The 18,946-nt window shown below is 38.8% G+C and overlaps 1 protein-coding gene across 1 annotated transcript in view; it reads left to right on the forward strand.

The window, feature by feature from the left end:
* The window catches only part of CYYR1 (cysteine/tyrosine-rich 1), a 123,010-nt gene extending 104,408 nt beyond the window's left edge, over window positions 1–18,602 (forward strand). Inside the window, exons 3-4 of the mRNA XM_010838448.1 lie at window positions 4,523–4,680; window positions 15,977–18,602. Coding sequence (XP_010836750.1) covers window positions 4,523–4,680; window positions 15,977–16,101 — 283 coding nt within the window. The 3' untranslated portion in view covers window positions 16,102–18,602. The remainder of the gene's footprint in view (window positions 1–4,522; window positions 4,681–15,976) is intronic.
* The last annotated feature ends 344 nt before the right edge of the window (window positions 18,603–18,946 follow it).

An 18,946-nucleotide genomic window follows, 5' to 3' on the forward strand; every position in this document is an offset into this window, starting at 1 on the left:
TATTAGAATACAGACAGTAGATTTAATAAAAGTATTTTATCCATGTTAAATTACTGAAGTTGACAACTGTACTATTACAGTTATTAACCAAATATCCCTATTCTTAGGAAATTCAGAAATATGTACTGAAGTATGTGGGATACTTCATGGGAATAAAAACCATGATATCTGCAGCAGGCCTTCCAAGAGTTTAGAAAAAAACTTTTTGGGTGGGGAGCAGACAAATAATAAAGAAATGGGGTGAAATGATAAGAACAAGTGAAAAATCTGGGCAGAGGTTATATGGATATTATTTGTATTATTTTTGGAACTTTTCTTTAAGCTTGACATTAAAAATTAAAAATGTGCAAAAAAAAGAAAAAAAAGAAACCACAGCAGAGACAAAAAAAAAAAATATATCAGCATACACAAAAGTAGAGAGATAGTATAATGAACCCCCATATATCATTACCAAGTTTCAGTGATTGTAAACATTTTGTCCATCTTAAAAAAAAAAAAACAAAAAAAAACACAAACAATCCAATAAGAACGTGAGCAAAAGACAGGAAACATTTCACTGAAGAAGGTATAGAAACGGCAAATCTGTTCGTTAAAAAATGTTCAGCTTCACTAACTAAAGGGAAATGTAAATTAAGGTCACAATGAGATATCACTGCACACCTACTAAAATAGCTAAAATAAAAAATAATGGCAATGTCAAATGTTGGCAAGGATGTATAGAAACTGGATCTCCCCTACACTGCTAGTGGGAATGTAAAATAGTACTGTCAGTCTGGAAAATAGTTGGCAGTTTCTTTTAAAATAGAATATATGCTTGTATATCCTAGCAGTCCTACTTGTGAGCATTTATTCTGGAGAACTGAATACTTATGTCCACATAAAACCAGTATATAATTGTTCATAGCAGTTTTATAAATGGAAAAGGCAAAACTAGAAATAACCAAAATGTCCTATAATAAGTAACGGCTTAATAAACTAGGTTATAGCCATACTAGTCTCAGTGAACTCCGGGAGTTGGTGATGGACAGGGAGGCCTGGCGTGCTGCGATTCATGGGGTCGCAAGGAGTCAGACACGACTGAGCGACTGATCTGATCTGATCTGATGGAATATTACACAGTAATAAAAAGGAATGTATTGCTATACATGAAAGTCAAGATGGCTTCTAAGGACATCATGCTGAGTGAAGAAAAGACTGTTTTAGAAAGTCACATGCTATGTGATTCCATTTGTATAACACTCTTGAAATGGCAAAATTATAGAAATAGAGGACAGATTAGTGGTAGGGGTTATTGATAGTGGTAGGTGTGTGTATGACTATAAAGAAGGAACACAGGGAAATATTTTGTGGTAATGGAAGAGTACCTTGCTTACTGAATTGGTTGCATAAATCTATGCATGTGTTAAAATGACACAGAACCAATCATGAGAGTGAAAGTCACTCAGTCGTGTTCAACTCTTTGTGACCCCATGGATTACACAGTCCGTGGAATTCTCCAGGCCAGAATACTGGAGTGGATAGCTGTTCCCTTCTCCAGGGGATCTTTCCAACCCAGGGATCTAATCCAGGTCTCCTGCATTGCAGGCAGATTCTTTACCAGCTGAGCTACTGGGGAAGCCCAAGAGTACTGGAGTGGGTAGCCTATCCCTTCTCTAGGGGATCTTCCCAAGCCAGGAATTGAACCGGGATCTCCTGTATTGCAGGCAGATTCTTTACCAGCTGAGCTACCAGGGAAGCCCTACACACACTTTATACCAATTGCAAGTTTCTAGTTTTAATGTTGTACTTGGCTATCTAGGGCTTCCCTGGTGGCTCAGAGGGTAAAGAATCCACCTGCAATGCCAGAGACTTGGGTTCGATCCCTGGGTTGGGAAGATCCCCTGGAGAAAGGAATGGTGACCCTCTCCAGTATTCTGTCCTGGTGAATTCCATGGATAGAAAAGCCTGGCGGGCTACATGACTAAAAGCGACTTGCACTTTTCACTTTGACTACCTAAGATGTAACCTTTGGGGAAAACTTGGTGAAGGATACACATGACCTCTCTGCACGACTTTTGCAACTTCCTGGGAATCTAAAATTATTTCAAATTAGAAGTTTAGAAAAGAAAAAATATGCAAACCTTGTAATGCTTTCTTTCAAAAAAAATACACATTCCCTAAATTTTTTCAAGGATTTTATGATGTCAAATTTCTCAACTTAATAGACTGTCTTTCCAACAGATGACTAAACCAAATACTTTATATACTGGAAGGTTACTGTTTATTTTTTAATTTAATAACTGAGTAAATAATGCTATAAATTTTATACTTGCCATGTTTTAAATAACTAACTTATAATTGCTAATGGGTATCAAAGTATCAAGGACATGAAAATCATGATTTAATCAAAAAACCTCTTAACACATTAATTGCAACCTCATTATTGACCTCAAGAGCAGACACTTTTGCTAGAGCTGATGACAAGAAAATAAAATGTGACTGATTTTCTACTTTTTTATATTTAAAGAGGAATTAATGAATATAAATATGCCTCAATTTGATGTCTTAGCTTCCATAGCACACACTTTGGAAACTCTACGCCTAAATAATTGGGCCATTGATTATTTCTGGGACATGAATTAAGCCCTCCAATTTAATCTTATTTAGACCTAAAAATTACAATGAAAAAGAGGTTTCCAGATCACTTTTTTTTTAATTTCACGTTATCTCCTTTGATAAATCTTTTTCCTTGAAAGGATTTATTTACTGAACTGCTAGACTCTGTCATTCTTTAATTGCTAATAGCCCATCCAAATATCTCATGTTCTACTTTCATAATTTACTAACAAAGTTAAAATTGTGTAGGAATACTTTAAAGGAGTCTATTGGAATGCATAATGGAGTATTCTGTTTGTTTGTTTTTTTTTAAGTGAGTGGGTGAAAGTCATAAAGAGAAGATTTCTACTGCAAAGCGTATATACAGATAGGTCCACAGTTCCTTATCTGCAATTCTGAAATCCTTAAGAAAAAAAAAAAAAAAAAGAACCTGAAAAGTAAAGGTTTTATACAGTACAATTGGTGGCAAGCCTGGACCTGAATGAACCTGGGATTTTTTATAGCTTCCATGTCATCCAAGTGTTAATATTCAGAAATGTTCATGTGTTATGCCCCAGATGCTGGCTGTGGGAATATCATACAATATACAGTATATGTATATTCCCTTTCCAAAATCTGAACACTCCTGGCTTATGAACATACCTAGACCCAAGGACTTGGGATGGGAGATCATGGACCTGTCCTATAAAAGTACAGGATAGCTGTTTATATAGCACTTGAGAATAGGACCTTATTGACATGACCAATGAATCCAGGAACACAGTTATTTCATGACATTGAATTCAAGAGGAGAGTCAGAAAAGCACCAAGCTGACCTTTATTTCATTAATAACCAAACTGGGGCATTGAGCAGCTTGCCCAAGCTTACCCAAGGCTACAGTTGGAATCATGGCAGTCTGGCTTTAGAAGTCATGCTTTTAAAGCACAGATTTTGTTACTAAAGACTTATCCTGAAAGCCTCCCCCGTCACAGCAGAATGAGACTGAATCTCTGAGATGAAAGCCCAAGGATTTTTTTAAAGTTCATACTCTTATGGATAAAACTCTAGGCTCCAGGAAACTGGCAGCCAGTGCAGTTCATGTTCCCCAAGTATGAAACTGGAGGATCCTTTTAAAGAGTAAAATCTACAATCCAAAAGAAAAACAAAACATGAGAACTAACCTCAGTTGATCCCCTACTGTGGGGTTCATCTGTCCAGTACTGACTTTGCACGCTGAAATACCAACCCACAAATTTTAACATAGGAGTAGATTCAGGAATCATTGAGCAAGCTCTGGCAGATATTGGAGGACAGAAGAGCCTGGAGCGCTGCAGTCCATGGGGTTCCAAAAAATCAGACACAACTTAGTGACTGAACAACAACCACAGTAGACATTTAAGGAAAATGTCAAACAGATCAAAGTAAACAATCAACAAAAAGGAGCCTAGGCAGGACAGAGGAAATAGGAAAAAATAGTCTCAAAAAATATATTATCATGAGTACGTTAGAGATTAATAGAAGAAATTGCATCCATAAAAGCAAAAAAGGACACTATGAAAAAAAGGAAGTGAAATAAAGGATAAGATAGAGCACCTGGAAGCAAAAAATATGATTGCTGAAATTCTAGAATTCAGTAAAATTTTAGAAGATAAAGTCAATGAAATTCCCCACAAAGTAATTCAAGAAAATAGGGATAAGAAAAATCAGAGAAGTTATCCAGGAGAATAAGAGGCTTATTTCAGAATAGGTTTCCAGAAAGAGAAGCAGAGAAAATGCTAGAAAGGAAATTATTAACTGAAAAACTTGAGTTTTGGGAGTTTTTTTTAACATTATTCTTAAGAACTTTCCTAAAAGGGCACTTTTCATATATTCATGGAACTGTATTTGAAAGGCTGAGGAATCCCTATGAGTCTTTTAAATAAATGTAATTTTGCTTTTCTCTTTTAGGGGCACAGCAATTGCTGGCATAGTATTTGGAATCGTGTTCATCATGGGGGTCATTGCTGGAATTGCCATATGTATCTGCATGTGCATGAAAAACAACCGTGGGACCCGGGTGGGTGTCATCAGGACCACCCACATCAATGCCATCTCCTCTTACCCTGGTACGCAATACTGCTTACTCATTCTGAAGGAGGAGTCAGATGTGTTAGTTGTGCTCTGGTTCTGGGAGAGAAGAATCATTAAAGATTCTCACTGGAATAATCCCCAAGTATGTAGGATGCTTCTTAGTTAATGTAGATTGAAGCTCTAACTTTCAGTGGAGGTTACTTAGATCTGCATTATAATATCTACCTCCTATTTGAGGATATTCATATGTTCAATGGTTGTATTATTGACTACAATTGCCAACCTGCCGTAGTTAAGAGAAATAGACAATTCACACCTACTGTGTCTATCTGCCAGTGAGTTTTGACAAATAATTATCCAGAAAGAACAAGTTACATGTCTGACTAAACTGGCATCTGATTCAACAGGTATGTGTGTCTAGAAAAAAAGTATTGAAGAGAGTTTTTATGTGTCCTCTTTATGCAAGAAAATGGTTTTAACATAACACTAAAATTATCAGCAAAGAGAAACCATAATTTTTAGTAATTTGACAAGTATTTGTTGAGAATCCTCCAGAAATTCCACATATAAATATATTGTACACATATGAATTCACAAACAAAGTGCTGTTTCGCTTTCAATATAGTATTTTTAAGTCTATATGTAGATAGCTCAGCTGGTAAAGAATCTGCCTGCAATGTAGGAGACCCCAGTTTGATCCCTGAGTCGGGAAGATCCCCTGGAGAAGGGATAGGCTACCCACTCCAGTATTCTTGCCTGGAGAATTCCATTGACAGAGGAGACTGACGGGCCCCAGTCCATGGGGCCGCAAAGAGTAGAACATAACTGAGTGACTTTCACTTAAATATATATACATATATATATTTAGACATATATATATATTTAGACATATATATATATTTAGACATATATATACATACACACATATATATGTATACACACACACACAAACACACACACACACATATAGGGATTCCCTGGTGGCTTAGACGGTACAGAGTCTGCCCTCAATGTGGGAGACCTGGATTCAATCCCTGGGTCAGGAAGATTCCCTGGAGAAGGAAATGGCAACCCACTCCAGTATTCTTGCCTGGAAAATCCCATGGATGGAGGAGCCGGGTGGGCTACAGTCCATGAGGTCCGAAAGAGTCTGACATGACTGAGCGACTTCACTTTCACTTTTCATACACTCATGTCCTCTCTCTCACCCCTTACAGCAAAGGAAGAAGGTAGTTTCTACATCTGGTCTGCCCTGTGTATCAATTCCCTAACAACGTCTCTCCTTTCTTAATCTTTTACCTATCACAGTCGCCTTGAGGGAGCAAATTTCAGATGAACATCAGCATGATCGTTTCCTCTGAAGTCTTTTGTTAGTTCTCCCCCTTCTCCAGTATCTCCGTGTTAGAGTGCCTCAAGTCTCACTCTTGTGTCTTCTATCCTGTATCCAGACTTACTTCTTTAGTTGTATCAATTGGCCTCATGATATTAAGGACCATGTATATGATAAATACCTCCCAGAGTTATGTATCTCCAGTCTAAACCTCCTTCCTGAATTTCACACTCATTTGACCCCACTGCCTGTTGAACTATCCACTTGGACGTCTAACAGATAGATCTCAAATGTAACATGTCTGAATCTATACTTCTGATCATCCGGCTAGACACTCCTCCACTCATCCTTTACCATCTTAACTGATGGCATCACCAGCTGTCCAGCGGCTCAGGCCAAAAACCTTGGCGTCATCCTGGACTCCTCTCTTTCCCTGACATCTGCATGCAGTCTATCAGGAAAACTTCTCAGCTCCACCTTCAGAATGTAAACAGTATATATGACTACTTCTCACCATTCCTTCTCTGGTGGGAGCCACCATCAACTCTCATTTCCATGACTGTGATATCCTAGCTGCTCTGCCAGCATCCACTTGTGCCCCCTAGGGGTCTATTCTAAACACAGTAGCAGACTGAACCCATTTAAGATGATTAAATGTCAGATCATATCACTTCTCTGCTCAGAATCTTTCAGTGGCTCCCCATGTCCCCAGAGGAAGAGTCAAAGCCAGTGGTTTCTCATTTTATCCAAAAAGTTGATTCTTTACCAGGGCCCTCAAGCCAGTGCTTGAATTGGCTCCTGTTTTTTACTTCTCTGACTTCACTTCTTTCTCCCTCTCACCACCTGGCTCCACTCACACTTTTTCTTGCTGTTCTATGAACACACGGGGCACGCTCTTATCTTAGGGTTTTCCTAGAACACTGAATCTCTTACTTAGTTCAGTTCAGTTCCTCAGTCATGTCCGACTCTGCGATCCCATGGACCACAGCACGCCAGGCCTCCCTGTCCGTCACCAACTCCCAGAGTTTACTCAAACTCATGTCTGTTGAGTCGGTGATGCCATCTAACTATCTCATCCTCTGTCGTCCCCTTCTCTTCCCGCCTTCAATCTTTCCCAGCATCAGGTCGTTTCAAATGAGTCAGTTCTTCGCATCAGGTGGCCAAAGTATTGGACCTTCAGCATTAGTCCTTCCAATGAATATTCAGGACTGATTTCCTTTAGGATGGACTGGTTGGATCTCCTTACTGTCCCAGGGACTCTTAAGAGTCTTCTCCAACACCACAGTTCAAAAGCATCAATGCTTTACTTAATTCAAGTCTTTGTTAAAGGTCATTTTATGAATGAGGCCTTCCTCAGTCACCCTCCTTAAGATTGTAAGGCGTCTCACCTCCCACATGAACCCATCCTTTTGCTCTACTCCTTGTCCAGCATGCTTCATTTAACCTTCTAAGATATCATATAGTTCACCTAATGGTTATGTTTATTATTTATTGTTCTTCCCCTCTTTCTAGAACATTAGCTCCATGAGGCAGGCATTGTTGTCAATTTTATTTACGTCTCAATCCCAAGCGTACAAGACCAGAACTGGCATGTAACAGGCACTCAGTAGATATGGCTGAATGAATGAATGCCATGACAAAATCTGATTTAATTGTATTAATACCTAGACAATTAACCTTAAATTCCACCCTGGAATATACTATACTTTTTACTCACTACAAACTGCTACTGCTAAGTCACTTCAGTTGTGTCCAACTCTGTGTGACCCCATAGACAGCAGCCCACCAGGCTCCCCCGTCCCTGGGATTCTCCAGGCAAGAACACGAGTGGGTTGCCATTGCCTTCTCCAATGCATGAAAGAGAAAAGTGAAAGTGAAGTCGCCCAGTTGTGTCTGACTCTTAGTGACCCCATGGACTGCAGCCTACCAGGCTCCTCCACCCATGGGATTTTCCAAGCAAGAGTACTGGAGTGGGGTGCCATTGCCTTCTCCAACTCACTACAAAAGCAATTCGTAATTCTGAAACTTCCCATTTACTAAGATTATGGTTAGGGTTAATATGACCATGTTAAAACTACAGTATAAGAAAAAAATAGGGGGGATTTTCTTTTTAATTTTTCAAATCTCCCCATTTTTACTGGTCAACCCATAACCCAAGAGAAGAGGAGAGTCTGACAGAGACATTAAACCAAAGAAGATGAGGAGAAACACCTTGTAGATAATATTCCAGATTCACTTTCCTTGATAAAAAAAAAAGGATCATTAAAATTAATTTTTAAAACATTTAAAAATATTCTTTATAAAATTAAACTAGAAAAAGTAAAATGTTTTAATGTGATGTTTTGCCTTCTTGGGTCTGAGATTTCTCTTCCACCCATGGAAATGTGTTTTAAACACTTTATTCTACCGGCATTATTTATACTGGCAGATCACAGCCATGTTGCCTTTTCAGTAAATGCGTTGTTCTGGGAACTGAATAACGCAGAAAACATAATAAGCCTTATGGTGGACGAATTTTCACTGTAAAAAGACTAGGCCCTCAAAAACATAATTTGCTTGATTACTTCTCATTTCCTTCATAAAGTCACTAATTAAGCTTTCACTTAAAGGATCAGGAAACAACACAGAGTAATATTGAATGCTTTTCAAAAATCTCTCATTCAGTGGATGTATACAATGATTTCACCCACAGTAATTAATTAACCCTGTGATAATTGAATAACCCCTCAAGTTATGACATAGTCCTACAGCTGGGAGGCCCCATAAATGAGTAGAAAATAGTTTAGTCAAGGTTAGTGTATCTCTTGTTGAAAGTACTTAGTGGGGAACCCTGCAGTGAACATTATTATTCTGCACTGGGAGGAGATTACCAAGGAAAAGTGATCTGCCACATCCAACCCTTTGTTGCACAGTGACCTTTTGAAATAGTTTTGTATTCCTGCCACCTTGCATGTCCTGAGCCTTGTTTAATTACAACTATTTTAAAAACCATCAGTGTGAAAATAAGAATTATTTATCAAGTCTTAAATTTCCATGACTTTTCCAAACCTCAGTATAAACAAAAGAAAGTGATTATGTTAACCTCCTTTTAAAAAATGGGTTTGGATAATGCATATATGAAAGGAAATAATATGGATAAAACATAAGAAAAAGGCTTGTCAAAGATATAAAAATTAAACGCCAATGAAAGGAAAACTAGGGATTATAATGCTATCAAGAAAATGGAGATTTGAAGTATCAATACATTTTAGAGTCCTTAATGGTAGTTAGGTAGGTAGATTATTGATTCACTGATTGATTGATACATAGCAGATAGACAGATGGATGATAATGCTAATGATGAAGTTAGATAGGTAGATAGATTATTAAACAATTTTTTTCACTGTGACTCATGTACTCAACAAAGGATTTGGTGATAGAGGATGGTCTCTTCCAATTGTATCTATTGTATCTTCCAATTGTATCTATCTAGTGAAATAAAAAGTAAGTTTTATGCTGAAAGTGATTTTGAGGAGTTTGTAATTAAGGAGAAAGAAAAAAAAAATCATGAAACAGTAGTCTCGGAGAATGGAGGGGTGGTGAGATGCCTAATGCACAATTTCAGAGCAATGCCAAGGGCCTCCACACTTAAAAATATAGTCATGCATTTAAAGTGAGATCAGTTGGCACAATTGTGCATTTTTCTCTAAGCATATTAAGCTCCTAGATACAGATGTAGGATAGCCAAAATGTTGGGTTGGAGTTTTGTCAAGCAGCAGGGAGAGAAGGAGATAAATTTGATGATAGATGCACAGAGGTAATTTTATTGATGGACCATAAATCTAAGCTGAATGAAGAAAGACATGAAGACAGGAAGGTAGTGATGTCAGTTTAAATTAATCTGCTTAAGGCTGTCAGTAAATCAGAAATCCAGGTGAAAGTGAAAGTCGCTCAGTCGTGTCCGACTCCTTGCAATCTCGTGGACTGTACAGTCCATGGAATTCTCCAGGCCAGAATACTGGAGTGGGTAGCCTTTCCCTTCTCCAAGTGATCTTCCCAACCTAAGGATTGAACCCAGGTCTCCCGCATTGCAGGTAGATTCTTTACTAGCTGAGCCACAAGGGAAGTCCAAGATATATTGGGATGTATATTCTAGAAAGATAAGAAGTGTTGGTTAGATTACAATATGGTTCCATCATTGATTACAATAAAAGTGAGAAAAAGACCTTTGAAGACAAAAGACCCAAAGGACTGAGAGGCAGGATTGTTGTTGTTCAGTGGCCAAGTCATGTCAGACTCTTTATGACCCCATAGACTGCAGTACACCAGGCTTCCCTGTTCCTCACCATTTCCCAGAGTTTGCCCGAGTTCATGTCCATTGAATTGGTGATTCCATCCTTATATTAAAAACTGATTAAAGAAGACAATCTAGGTGATAACTTTATTTAACACTTTATAAATTGGAAGGTTTTCATGAGGAGAACAATAAAATGGAAGAAAGGTAAGAAGCTTTTGTAGGATGAAGAATAAGAACAAAGAAAAGTAGAAACAGTCTGATTGGTTGGGGCCACACAGTCAACCTTGTTTGGATGAAGAGGAACCAGGAATGTTGAGTATAGAGTCCAGAGTGGGCTTGGTGTTTGGGGATTTTATGACTGGATATACTGAGTTTCTGATATACCGATGTATACTAGGACATGGATGTAAGTTTGCTGATACGGGAGCTCGAGTAGGAGTGGTTAGAAACCCAGTGTTTTCTGGGGCTAGAAATTTATTTCAACAAAGGGGTGTTGAAATCACTGAGAGAATGATACTATTAATAGAAGCTGTGATGCAAAGAAAGGCAATGAGCCTGATACTAAATCTTCAGTAGATGAGATTGTGGAGTAGAGAGGACCACACATATGGATAACAAGGAGGAGTAGAAAGGAGTATAATCTCTTAGAATGTGCTACAAAAGAGCTCAGGTTTTTAAAGACAGTTGTTTAAAAATGGCTCTGAGAGGAATGGATTAAGATGCGGTATATATTTAAATGAAATAATTACTCAGCCATATAAAGGAATGAAATAGTGCCATTTGCAGAGACCTGGATGGACCTAGAGGCTGTCATATGGAGTGAAGTAACCCAGAAAAAGAAAAAGAAATGTAATATTGCTTATATGTGGAGTCTGGAAAAATGGTACAGATGAACTTATTTACAAAGCAGAAATAGAGTCCCAGACATAGTGAACAAATGTATGGTTAGCAACGGGGGAAGGTGGGTGGGATGAACTGGGAGGTTGGGATTGACGTATATATACTGCACATGTGCATGTTCAGTCGCTCAGTTGTGTCCAACTCTGTGATCCCATGGACTGTGATCCCACCAGGCTCCTCTGTTCACAAAATTCTGCAGGCAAGAATACTGTAGTGGGTTGCCACGCCCTCCTCCAGGGGATCTTCCCAAACCAGGGATTGAACCCAAGTCTTTTGCATTGGCAGGCAGTTTCTTTGCCACTGAGCCACCAGGGAAGCCCGTATCAATCTTTTTAACAACCTTCTTTTTAAATTAATTTAACAGGTGATAATCATGTTGCAATATATAAAAATAAGCAATGAAACTTCATCTATCCTACCAGATATTAATACCAGTTAGAATCAATAATAACTAAAATTGGGTATTTGTGATTAAAAAATGATATGCCTTGGTCATTGAGACAGAATAAGTAGATTAAAATGTATACTTGAAATTGCTATTAAAATTTCTACGTGAAAGTCTCTCAGTCGGATAGATGAAGTTTCATTGCTTATTTTTTAAAAATTAATATTTTCAATTGAGATATAATTGACTTAACATTGTGTAAGTTCAAGGTATACAATGTGTTGATTTGATAAATTTATATATTGCAACATGATTGTCACCTTTTAAATTAATTTAAAAAGAAGGTTGTTAAAAAGATTGATACGGGCTTCCCTGGTGGCTCAGTGGTAAAGAATCTGCCTGCCAATGCAAAAGACTTGGGTTCAATCCCTGGCTTGGGAAGATCCCCTGGAGGAGGGTATGGCAACCCACTACAGTATTCTTGTCCATTGCGACTCCATGGACTGTACCCTACCAGGCTCCTTTGCCCATAGGATTTTGCAGGCAAGAATACTGGAGTGGGTTGACATTTCCTTCTCCAGGGGATCTTCCCAACCCAGGGATCAAACCTGTGTCTCCTGCATCTTTTGCATTGGCAATGGATTGTTTATTAAATTTTGGTGACAAAATCATGGATGATTTTACTCTGTTTCCAATTTTCTAAAATAATGTACAATTTTGATAACACCATGCATCTTTCACTACATTTGCTTTAGGGATGTTGTCCTGGGTGGATTAAAAAAAAAATGATTAACTTTCTGCTATGAATTTCTTAGCATCCCCTGAATTTTGTAAAATTCTAGACAACTATACTGACATACATGGTAATGGCGTATTTTCACTGTTTAAAGAATTGGAATGATTGATTATGAAAGAATTTCAAAAGTGCATTTCCAGCTACATCCATGTATCTTTTAAAGATGATTTGACTTTAAGAGAAAGAAAAAAAAACCCATTAGAGTTAATCAGAAATTCTAAAATTGATACCCTGAAAAGTTTATTTCCTGGTGAAACCTTTTTATCTGTAAGAAGGAAAGATAGCACAGTTCACAGTTACACCAGGATTATTTCACAATGCCTTCCCATAGGTGGTACTGTAAAAGATGTGCCATGCTTATTTCATGATGGATATGGTCTTCAAATTCCTCAAAATACCATTCTTCAGCATTGTATTATCACTTTACCAAATTCAAAACCTATATGAATGGCTTCATATCTTAAATTCAAAACCTATATGAATGAAAGAACATGGCTTCGTATCTTAGATTTTCATGTTCAACATGAAGCTGTATAAACCAGAGGGAGTCTCACTGAAATGTCCTCCAGCAGTGTTTATGCAGATGGCAAAATATAAATGCTTTGTTACCGAAGCATAAAGGCACACCATGGCTTAATGACCAAGAAAGATGCAGAGTCAATCTGTAGATTCACCTGGTGTGTGCCCCTCAAGTGGGAGGCAGGGGAAAGCTTCAACATATAAACAACTTAGAACCACGCACTTACATGAAACAGTTCAATGGGAATCCAGCTGCAACTTTCTGTTTTACGTGGAGGGTGCATTGCTTGGCTTGGAGGAATTTTATTATACATCTCTCTGTCTCAGTCCTCCTGCATATAATGAAGCAAAGGAGTGGGTGTATGCAGAGGGAAGGTGTGTGTAGATTCAATGGGAGTTACTCTGTTTGCTTGTAGAAAACAAAGCTTGAAATAGCCCAGCCTCTGAGGGCCTAAAGCAGCCTTCTCCACAGAACTGTGTCCTTTGCTGTGAACTCTGGCCTGCTCAGCCCACAGGAGAGTTTCAGAGTCTTTCCTCACCAGGGTGTCTCTCAGAGGACAGCCCACTCAGTTCTGCGCCTCCATCTTTTTCTGTGTCCGGTGACTCAATTCTTTCCTAAGCATAGATAGATCAGTAAATGGTTCGAATCACCAAGCTCCTGGTAAAGCGAGCCAAGTTAAAGAGATGTAGATGGGAAAAGAATCTTTAAAAGAAGTGAGTATATGGATAACAGGGGCTTACCCAGATGGCTCAGTGGTAAAGAATCTGCCTGCCAATGCAGGAGACTCAAGAGACGCAGGTTCAATCCTTGGATCAGGAAGATCCCCTGGAAGAGGAATGGCAACCCACTCCAGGCTTCTTGCATGGAAAACCTTATGGACAGAGGAGTCTGGTGGGCTAAAGTTCATTCAGAAGCAAAGGATTGGACATGACTGAGCCACTGAACACAAGATGTGTATAACTGATTCACTTTGCTGTACAGCAGAAACTAACACAGCATTGTAAATCAACTATACTCCAATAGAAACTAATTTAAAAATTTTAAAACACAAATACAAAATAAAGAGATGCTGAAGAAACAGTTTGTGTTTGTGTATAGGGTGAAGTCCTATGTTTATTAATACATGCATATTGATCAGAATACTATCATAGTCTCATCAGTAAGAGTACAATTGAGAAGACATGTTGAGGTTTGTTGAAATGTTGCTTGTTCTTCTCTGCCATTCTAAAAGTGAAAGCTTGGCTGTTTATTCACATTATTATAGCACTAGTCTGTGGTTGGAGAAGGCAGTGGCACCCCACTCCAGTACTCTTGCCTGGAAAATCCCATGGATGGAGGAGCCTGGTAGGCTGCAGTCCATGGGGTCGCTAGGAGTCGGACACGACTGAGCGACTTCACTTTCACTTTTCACTTTCATGCATTGGAGAAGGCAATGGCAACCCACTCCAGTGTTCTTGCCTGGAGAATCCCAGGGACGGGGGAGCCTGGTGGGCTGCCGTTTATGGGGTCGCACAGAGTTGGACACGACTGAAGTGACTTAGCTTAGCTTAGTTAGTCTGTGGTTTAGGTCACATTCACAGGAAGCAATTAAGACATGTCAATTTCCAACTAGAATCATGATCTTGACGATAAATAAAAACTACTGGCAAATCACCAAAAGGGTTGCTCAGATGTTTGCAAGTGATTTGGTTCTTGAGGACATGGAGTGCTCAAGGAGTACCTCTTTTCCAACCCTGTAGTTGGGATGGAGAGCACTACAAAATAGATGTCCATACATAATCATAAACAAATATGATTTTGTTATAGTAAATGTGATTTTAAAACACACTGACATATTACAGTAAGTAAATTAAAGAAACTTTGTCTATGAGATTTGAAAAAGTTTCTCCATCCTCATTTGCAAACCTGTTTGTCTTCCCTTTTGTTTGTTTCTTATTTCTATAATGACTCCATGACCCTCCAAGTTACAGAAGCCCAGTACCAGGCACCCATTACCTCCATATCTTCTTGCTCTCTACCTCTTTTCCAAACACCCAGTCATCACTGAAGCTCTCAAATGCTCAAGAGCTCCTAATAATCCCCACCACCAACTTCCATGAGTCCTTTAGAATCCCTCACATATGCTACTACATCATCTCACCTTTTCTTTGGTCCACCTGAATGCATATTGCTGACAGCCATCTTCCTAAAGCATACTCACTAGCATATTCAAAAAATCTCTAAAAACCACATATCACACACACCTTTTGTGATAGTCTAAGCCCACCTTGATGGTGATACAATTAGATTCCTCAGTATCCTTTCCCATTTCTCTTTTCCATGTAGTTTTTGCTTTGAATCAAAGTTTTCTCCTCTTTCAGAACTTTTGCTCATCTTGAATTACCCTTTACTCCTTTCTCTGTCACTTCAACATCATCTTTCCAAGAAATTTGCCTTAAGCCACCAATTCTAAATACTTTGGCCGATAGCAGCATTTTTCATAACACTTGACTTTTCATACTGTGTATCCTCAGCCTGATAAAACTGATTATTGAAGGCAAAAATTATGTTGTTGTTGTTGTTCAGTCCTAAGTCGTGTCTGACTCTTTGTGACCTCATGGACTGCAGCACACCAGGCTCTCCTGTCCTTCACTGTGTCCCAGAGTTTGCTCAAATTCATGTCTGTTGACTTGGTGATGCTATCTAACCATCATATCCTCTGCTGCCCTCTTCTCCTTCATCCTTAGTCTTTCCTAGGATCAGGGTCTTTTCCAGTGAGTCAATTCTTTGAGTCAGGCCAAAGTATTGGAGCTTCAGCTTCAGCCTCAGTCCTTCCAATGAATATTCAAGGTTGAGTTCCTTTAGAATTGATTGTTTTGATCTCCTTGCTGTCCAAGAGACTCTCAAGAGTCTTCTCTAGCACCACATTCAAAAGTATCAATCCTTCGGCTCCCAGCCTTCTTTATAGCCCAACCCTCACCTCTGTACATGACTACTGAAAAAAAAAAAACATAGTTTTGACTATAGGAACCTTTGTAAAAATTATGTCCTCCCCCGAAGTACCCTCTGAGTGTCTCAAATATAATGGACACTCTATCATTGCTAAATACCTGATGCCCTTCTCATTTTGTTTTTTTTTTTCCAGTGGCACCACCCCCCTATAATTATGACCATGAGATGGAATACTGTGCAGACTTGCCTCCTCCATACTCCCCGACGCCAGCACAGCGTTCTCCACCCCCTCCATATCCTGGAAATTCGAGGAAGTAATCCTTCTCCTGGAACAGAGTATGTGCCAATCAGCAATCTTGCCTAGAATAAAATGCCTCTACTCAGAAACAGACAAGAAAGGATTGCCCTAAGGAACACCCTTTCAAGTTGGACAATATGTCAAGTGGAATGTCCAGGCTAAGAAAAGAGACATAGGATTTCTTCCCTACTCAGAGATGATCCCATCTGGGGTATTATGTTGGGTTCACAGGGACCACATTTGAAGAGGTTGACTGATACAGAAGTACACTCAGAAAAGAGTAGTTCAGTTCAGTTCAGTCGCTCAGCCGTGTCTGACTCTTTGTGACCCCATGAACCTCAGTACGCCAGGCCTCCCTTTCCATCACCAACTCTCGGAGTTCACCCAAACCCACGTCCATCCAGCCATCTTATCCTCTGTCGTCCCCTTCTCCTCCTGCCCTCAGTCTTTCCCAGCATCAGGATCTTTTCCAATGAGTCAGTTCTTCGCATCAGAAAAGAGTAACGTGTAGACAAAACATCAGAAATTCGTGTCGCTTAAGGAACAGATGAAGGAAATTGCAGTATTCACCCTGAAAAAGAGAAGATTTATGTGCGATACAAGGCTACCCTGGACTCTATAAGGAAACGACTATCTTCTGCAGCTTTACGAGTCAGAACGAGAATTCTTCAGTCTCTTTGTTCATCCATAAATGCAGATCAAGTGCCTGAAAGCCTACTCTGTGCCTTACACTGTTGGAAACACTGGATGGAAGTTGCAGGAAGAGAACTCAGGTTTCAGTATAAGAAAGGGCTGTTGGGGTTTTCTTATTGACTAGATTGCTTTGTGAAGCTCCCTGTCTCCAAGACTCCTAACAGACCCTGGCTGACTACCCTGTAGAGACATGCTTGAGAAGGGAGAATGAAGTCAAATGGTAGATAAGTTCAGTGGGGCCCCAAAGCTCTGCTCATGTTTTAGATAGAAGTGAGGTGAATTTCTACATCACCAAGAATGAAAACAACAGGGGTAGTTGAATCTATATAATTTGAGACTTAAAACATAATCCAAAGGACTCAACAGCCGCTTAAAGCCAAGCACTCTTCACTGCTAGCTATCGCCACCTAAAAATCATCTGACTTTTTGTAGTATATGATCATAATGGTAATTCCAACTGTGAAAAGAAATTCATAACAAGTTCCACAAGCAACAAATACTTCACTTCAGATTAAAAGATGAGAAGCCAGAATCCTATGGGATTTTATATCAGGGAGTAAAATTTAGAACTTGACCAGGAGGCTATATAGCAGTTTACAAAAAGAAGAGGAGAAAATGAAGCTTGGATTCTGTTTTGTGTAATTCCACTCATATGCAACTTGAACAAATTTCTATGTCTCTTATAATGTTTTAATAATCTAGTCTCCTGAAAAGTTATACAGTTAATGGAAAAGTAAGATATTGATGTCAAACTGTTGCCTTTTGCCAAAACCCACATTTTATAAAGTGCCTACCTTTAGGTGTAAAAGTTTTTAATAAATAATTCTAATATGCCATATTCATTGCTGCAGGTGATCTTAACATTTCTATTTTCATGTACTTAAAGTTGTACATTGAGAAAATATTGAGAATAATGAAATTTCTGTGTCACTTTGCAATTAAATCTAAAATGTTTAAGCCAACATTATCAGCATAATTCAAAATCCCAAAATGATGTTAAGAGTTTTGCTTAATAAAACAATCAAAAGAAATGTCTTAAAGTAAAAATCATAGTTAGGAAACTCAGTAACTCATATAAGTAGCATATTTTACTTTCAAAGACATTGACTGAACTGAAATACAGTCTAACTGCCAGTGAGATCTGAAAGCTAGATTTGTTTTGAATGACTAGCTTGATTTTCAGGCACTGTGATTTTCTTGCTTATGAAGATGGAAACCATTCAAGCATTCCAGCCTGTCCTACCTAGTAACTGAGATTTTAGCACAATTTTAACAGTACATATGCTTTAATTTATCTCTCTTCTGCAAGTGTGATCAGACCCAATTACACAGTAGCTACACAATTCAAAGTGTCAGAGCCTCTGAGACATTCAGAGTGATATTTCCCAATGCACCATATATTCCTTAAGAAAAAATAGAGAGGGCAAGTCCAGCAGTAATTGAATTCTCATCATCTTTGCTGTCAATAAATGTTTACTGCATACCTCGTATGTTCTGCCAACATTACTCGCATAGGAGCTATTACAATCCACACCATCTCTCTTCTCTGAGATGTGTTAAGACCTCCCTTAAGGCATATCACAAACCCATAGACCTCCAATAGATGAGCATTTTTACCATTTGTATTTAGTGTCACAATAGCATAAATGTGCACAATGTCAGTATAGACTTCTGGAGTTCACTGATTATTTTCATAGATGACACATCTTGGGGGAAAATAGTATATGATGTGAAAGCTTTGAATTACAGTTATTTAAAAACTAATGTATTTGCTGTGGCCAAAGTGTTTACAATAAGCAATAAAATGAAATAACCCATTATAACAAGAGTTATATTTTAAATCATCTTGTGTTTATTCTGCTTCAGCCTCCATTTCTGCAGATTTAGCCTCATTCATCTATACAGGAGACACAGGACTGGAGCCAGATAAACTTTATGTTGAATTCTGTCTCTTGCCTGAATGATTTGAGGTGTGCGTGTGTGCTAAGTTGCTTCAACCACGTCCATAGCGACGCTATGGACTGTAGCCAGCCAGGCTCTTCTGTCCCTGGGATTCTCCAGGCAAGAATACCAGAGTGGGTTGCCAATCCCTTCTCCAGGGGATCTTCCAGATCCAGGGATCAACCCATGTCTCTTATGTCTCCTGCACTGGCAGGCAGGTTCTTCACCAGT

This window comes from Bison bison, unplaced genomic scaffold (genome assembly GCF_000754665.1).
Source record: "Bison bison bison isolate TAMUID 2011002044 unplaced genomic scaffold, Bison_UMD1.0 scf7180017864094, whole genome shotgun sequence".
Classification (NCBI taxonomy): domain Eukaryota; kingdom Metazoa; phylum Chordata; class Mammalia; order Artiodactyla; family Bovidae; genus Bison; species Bison bison.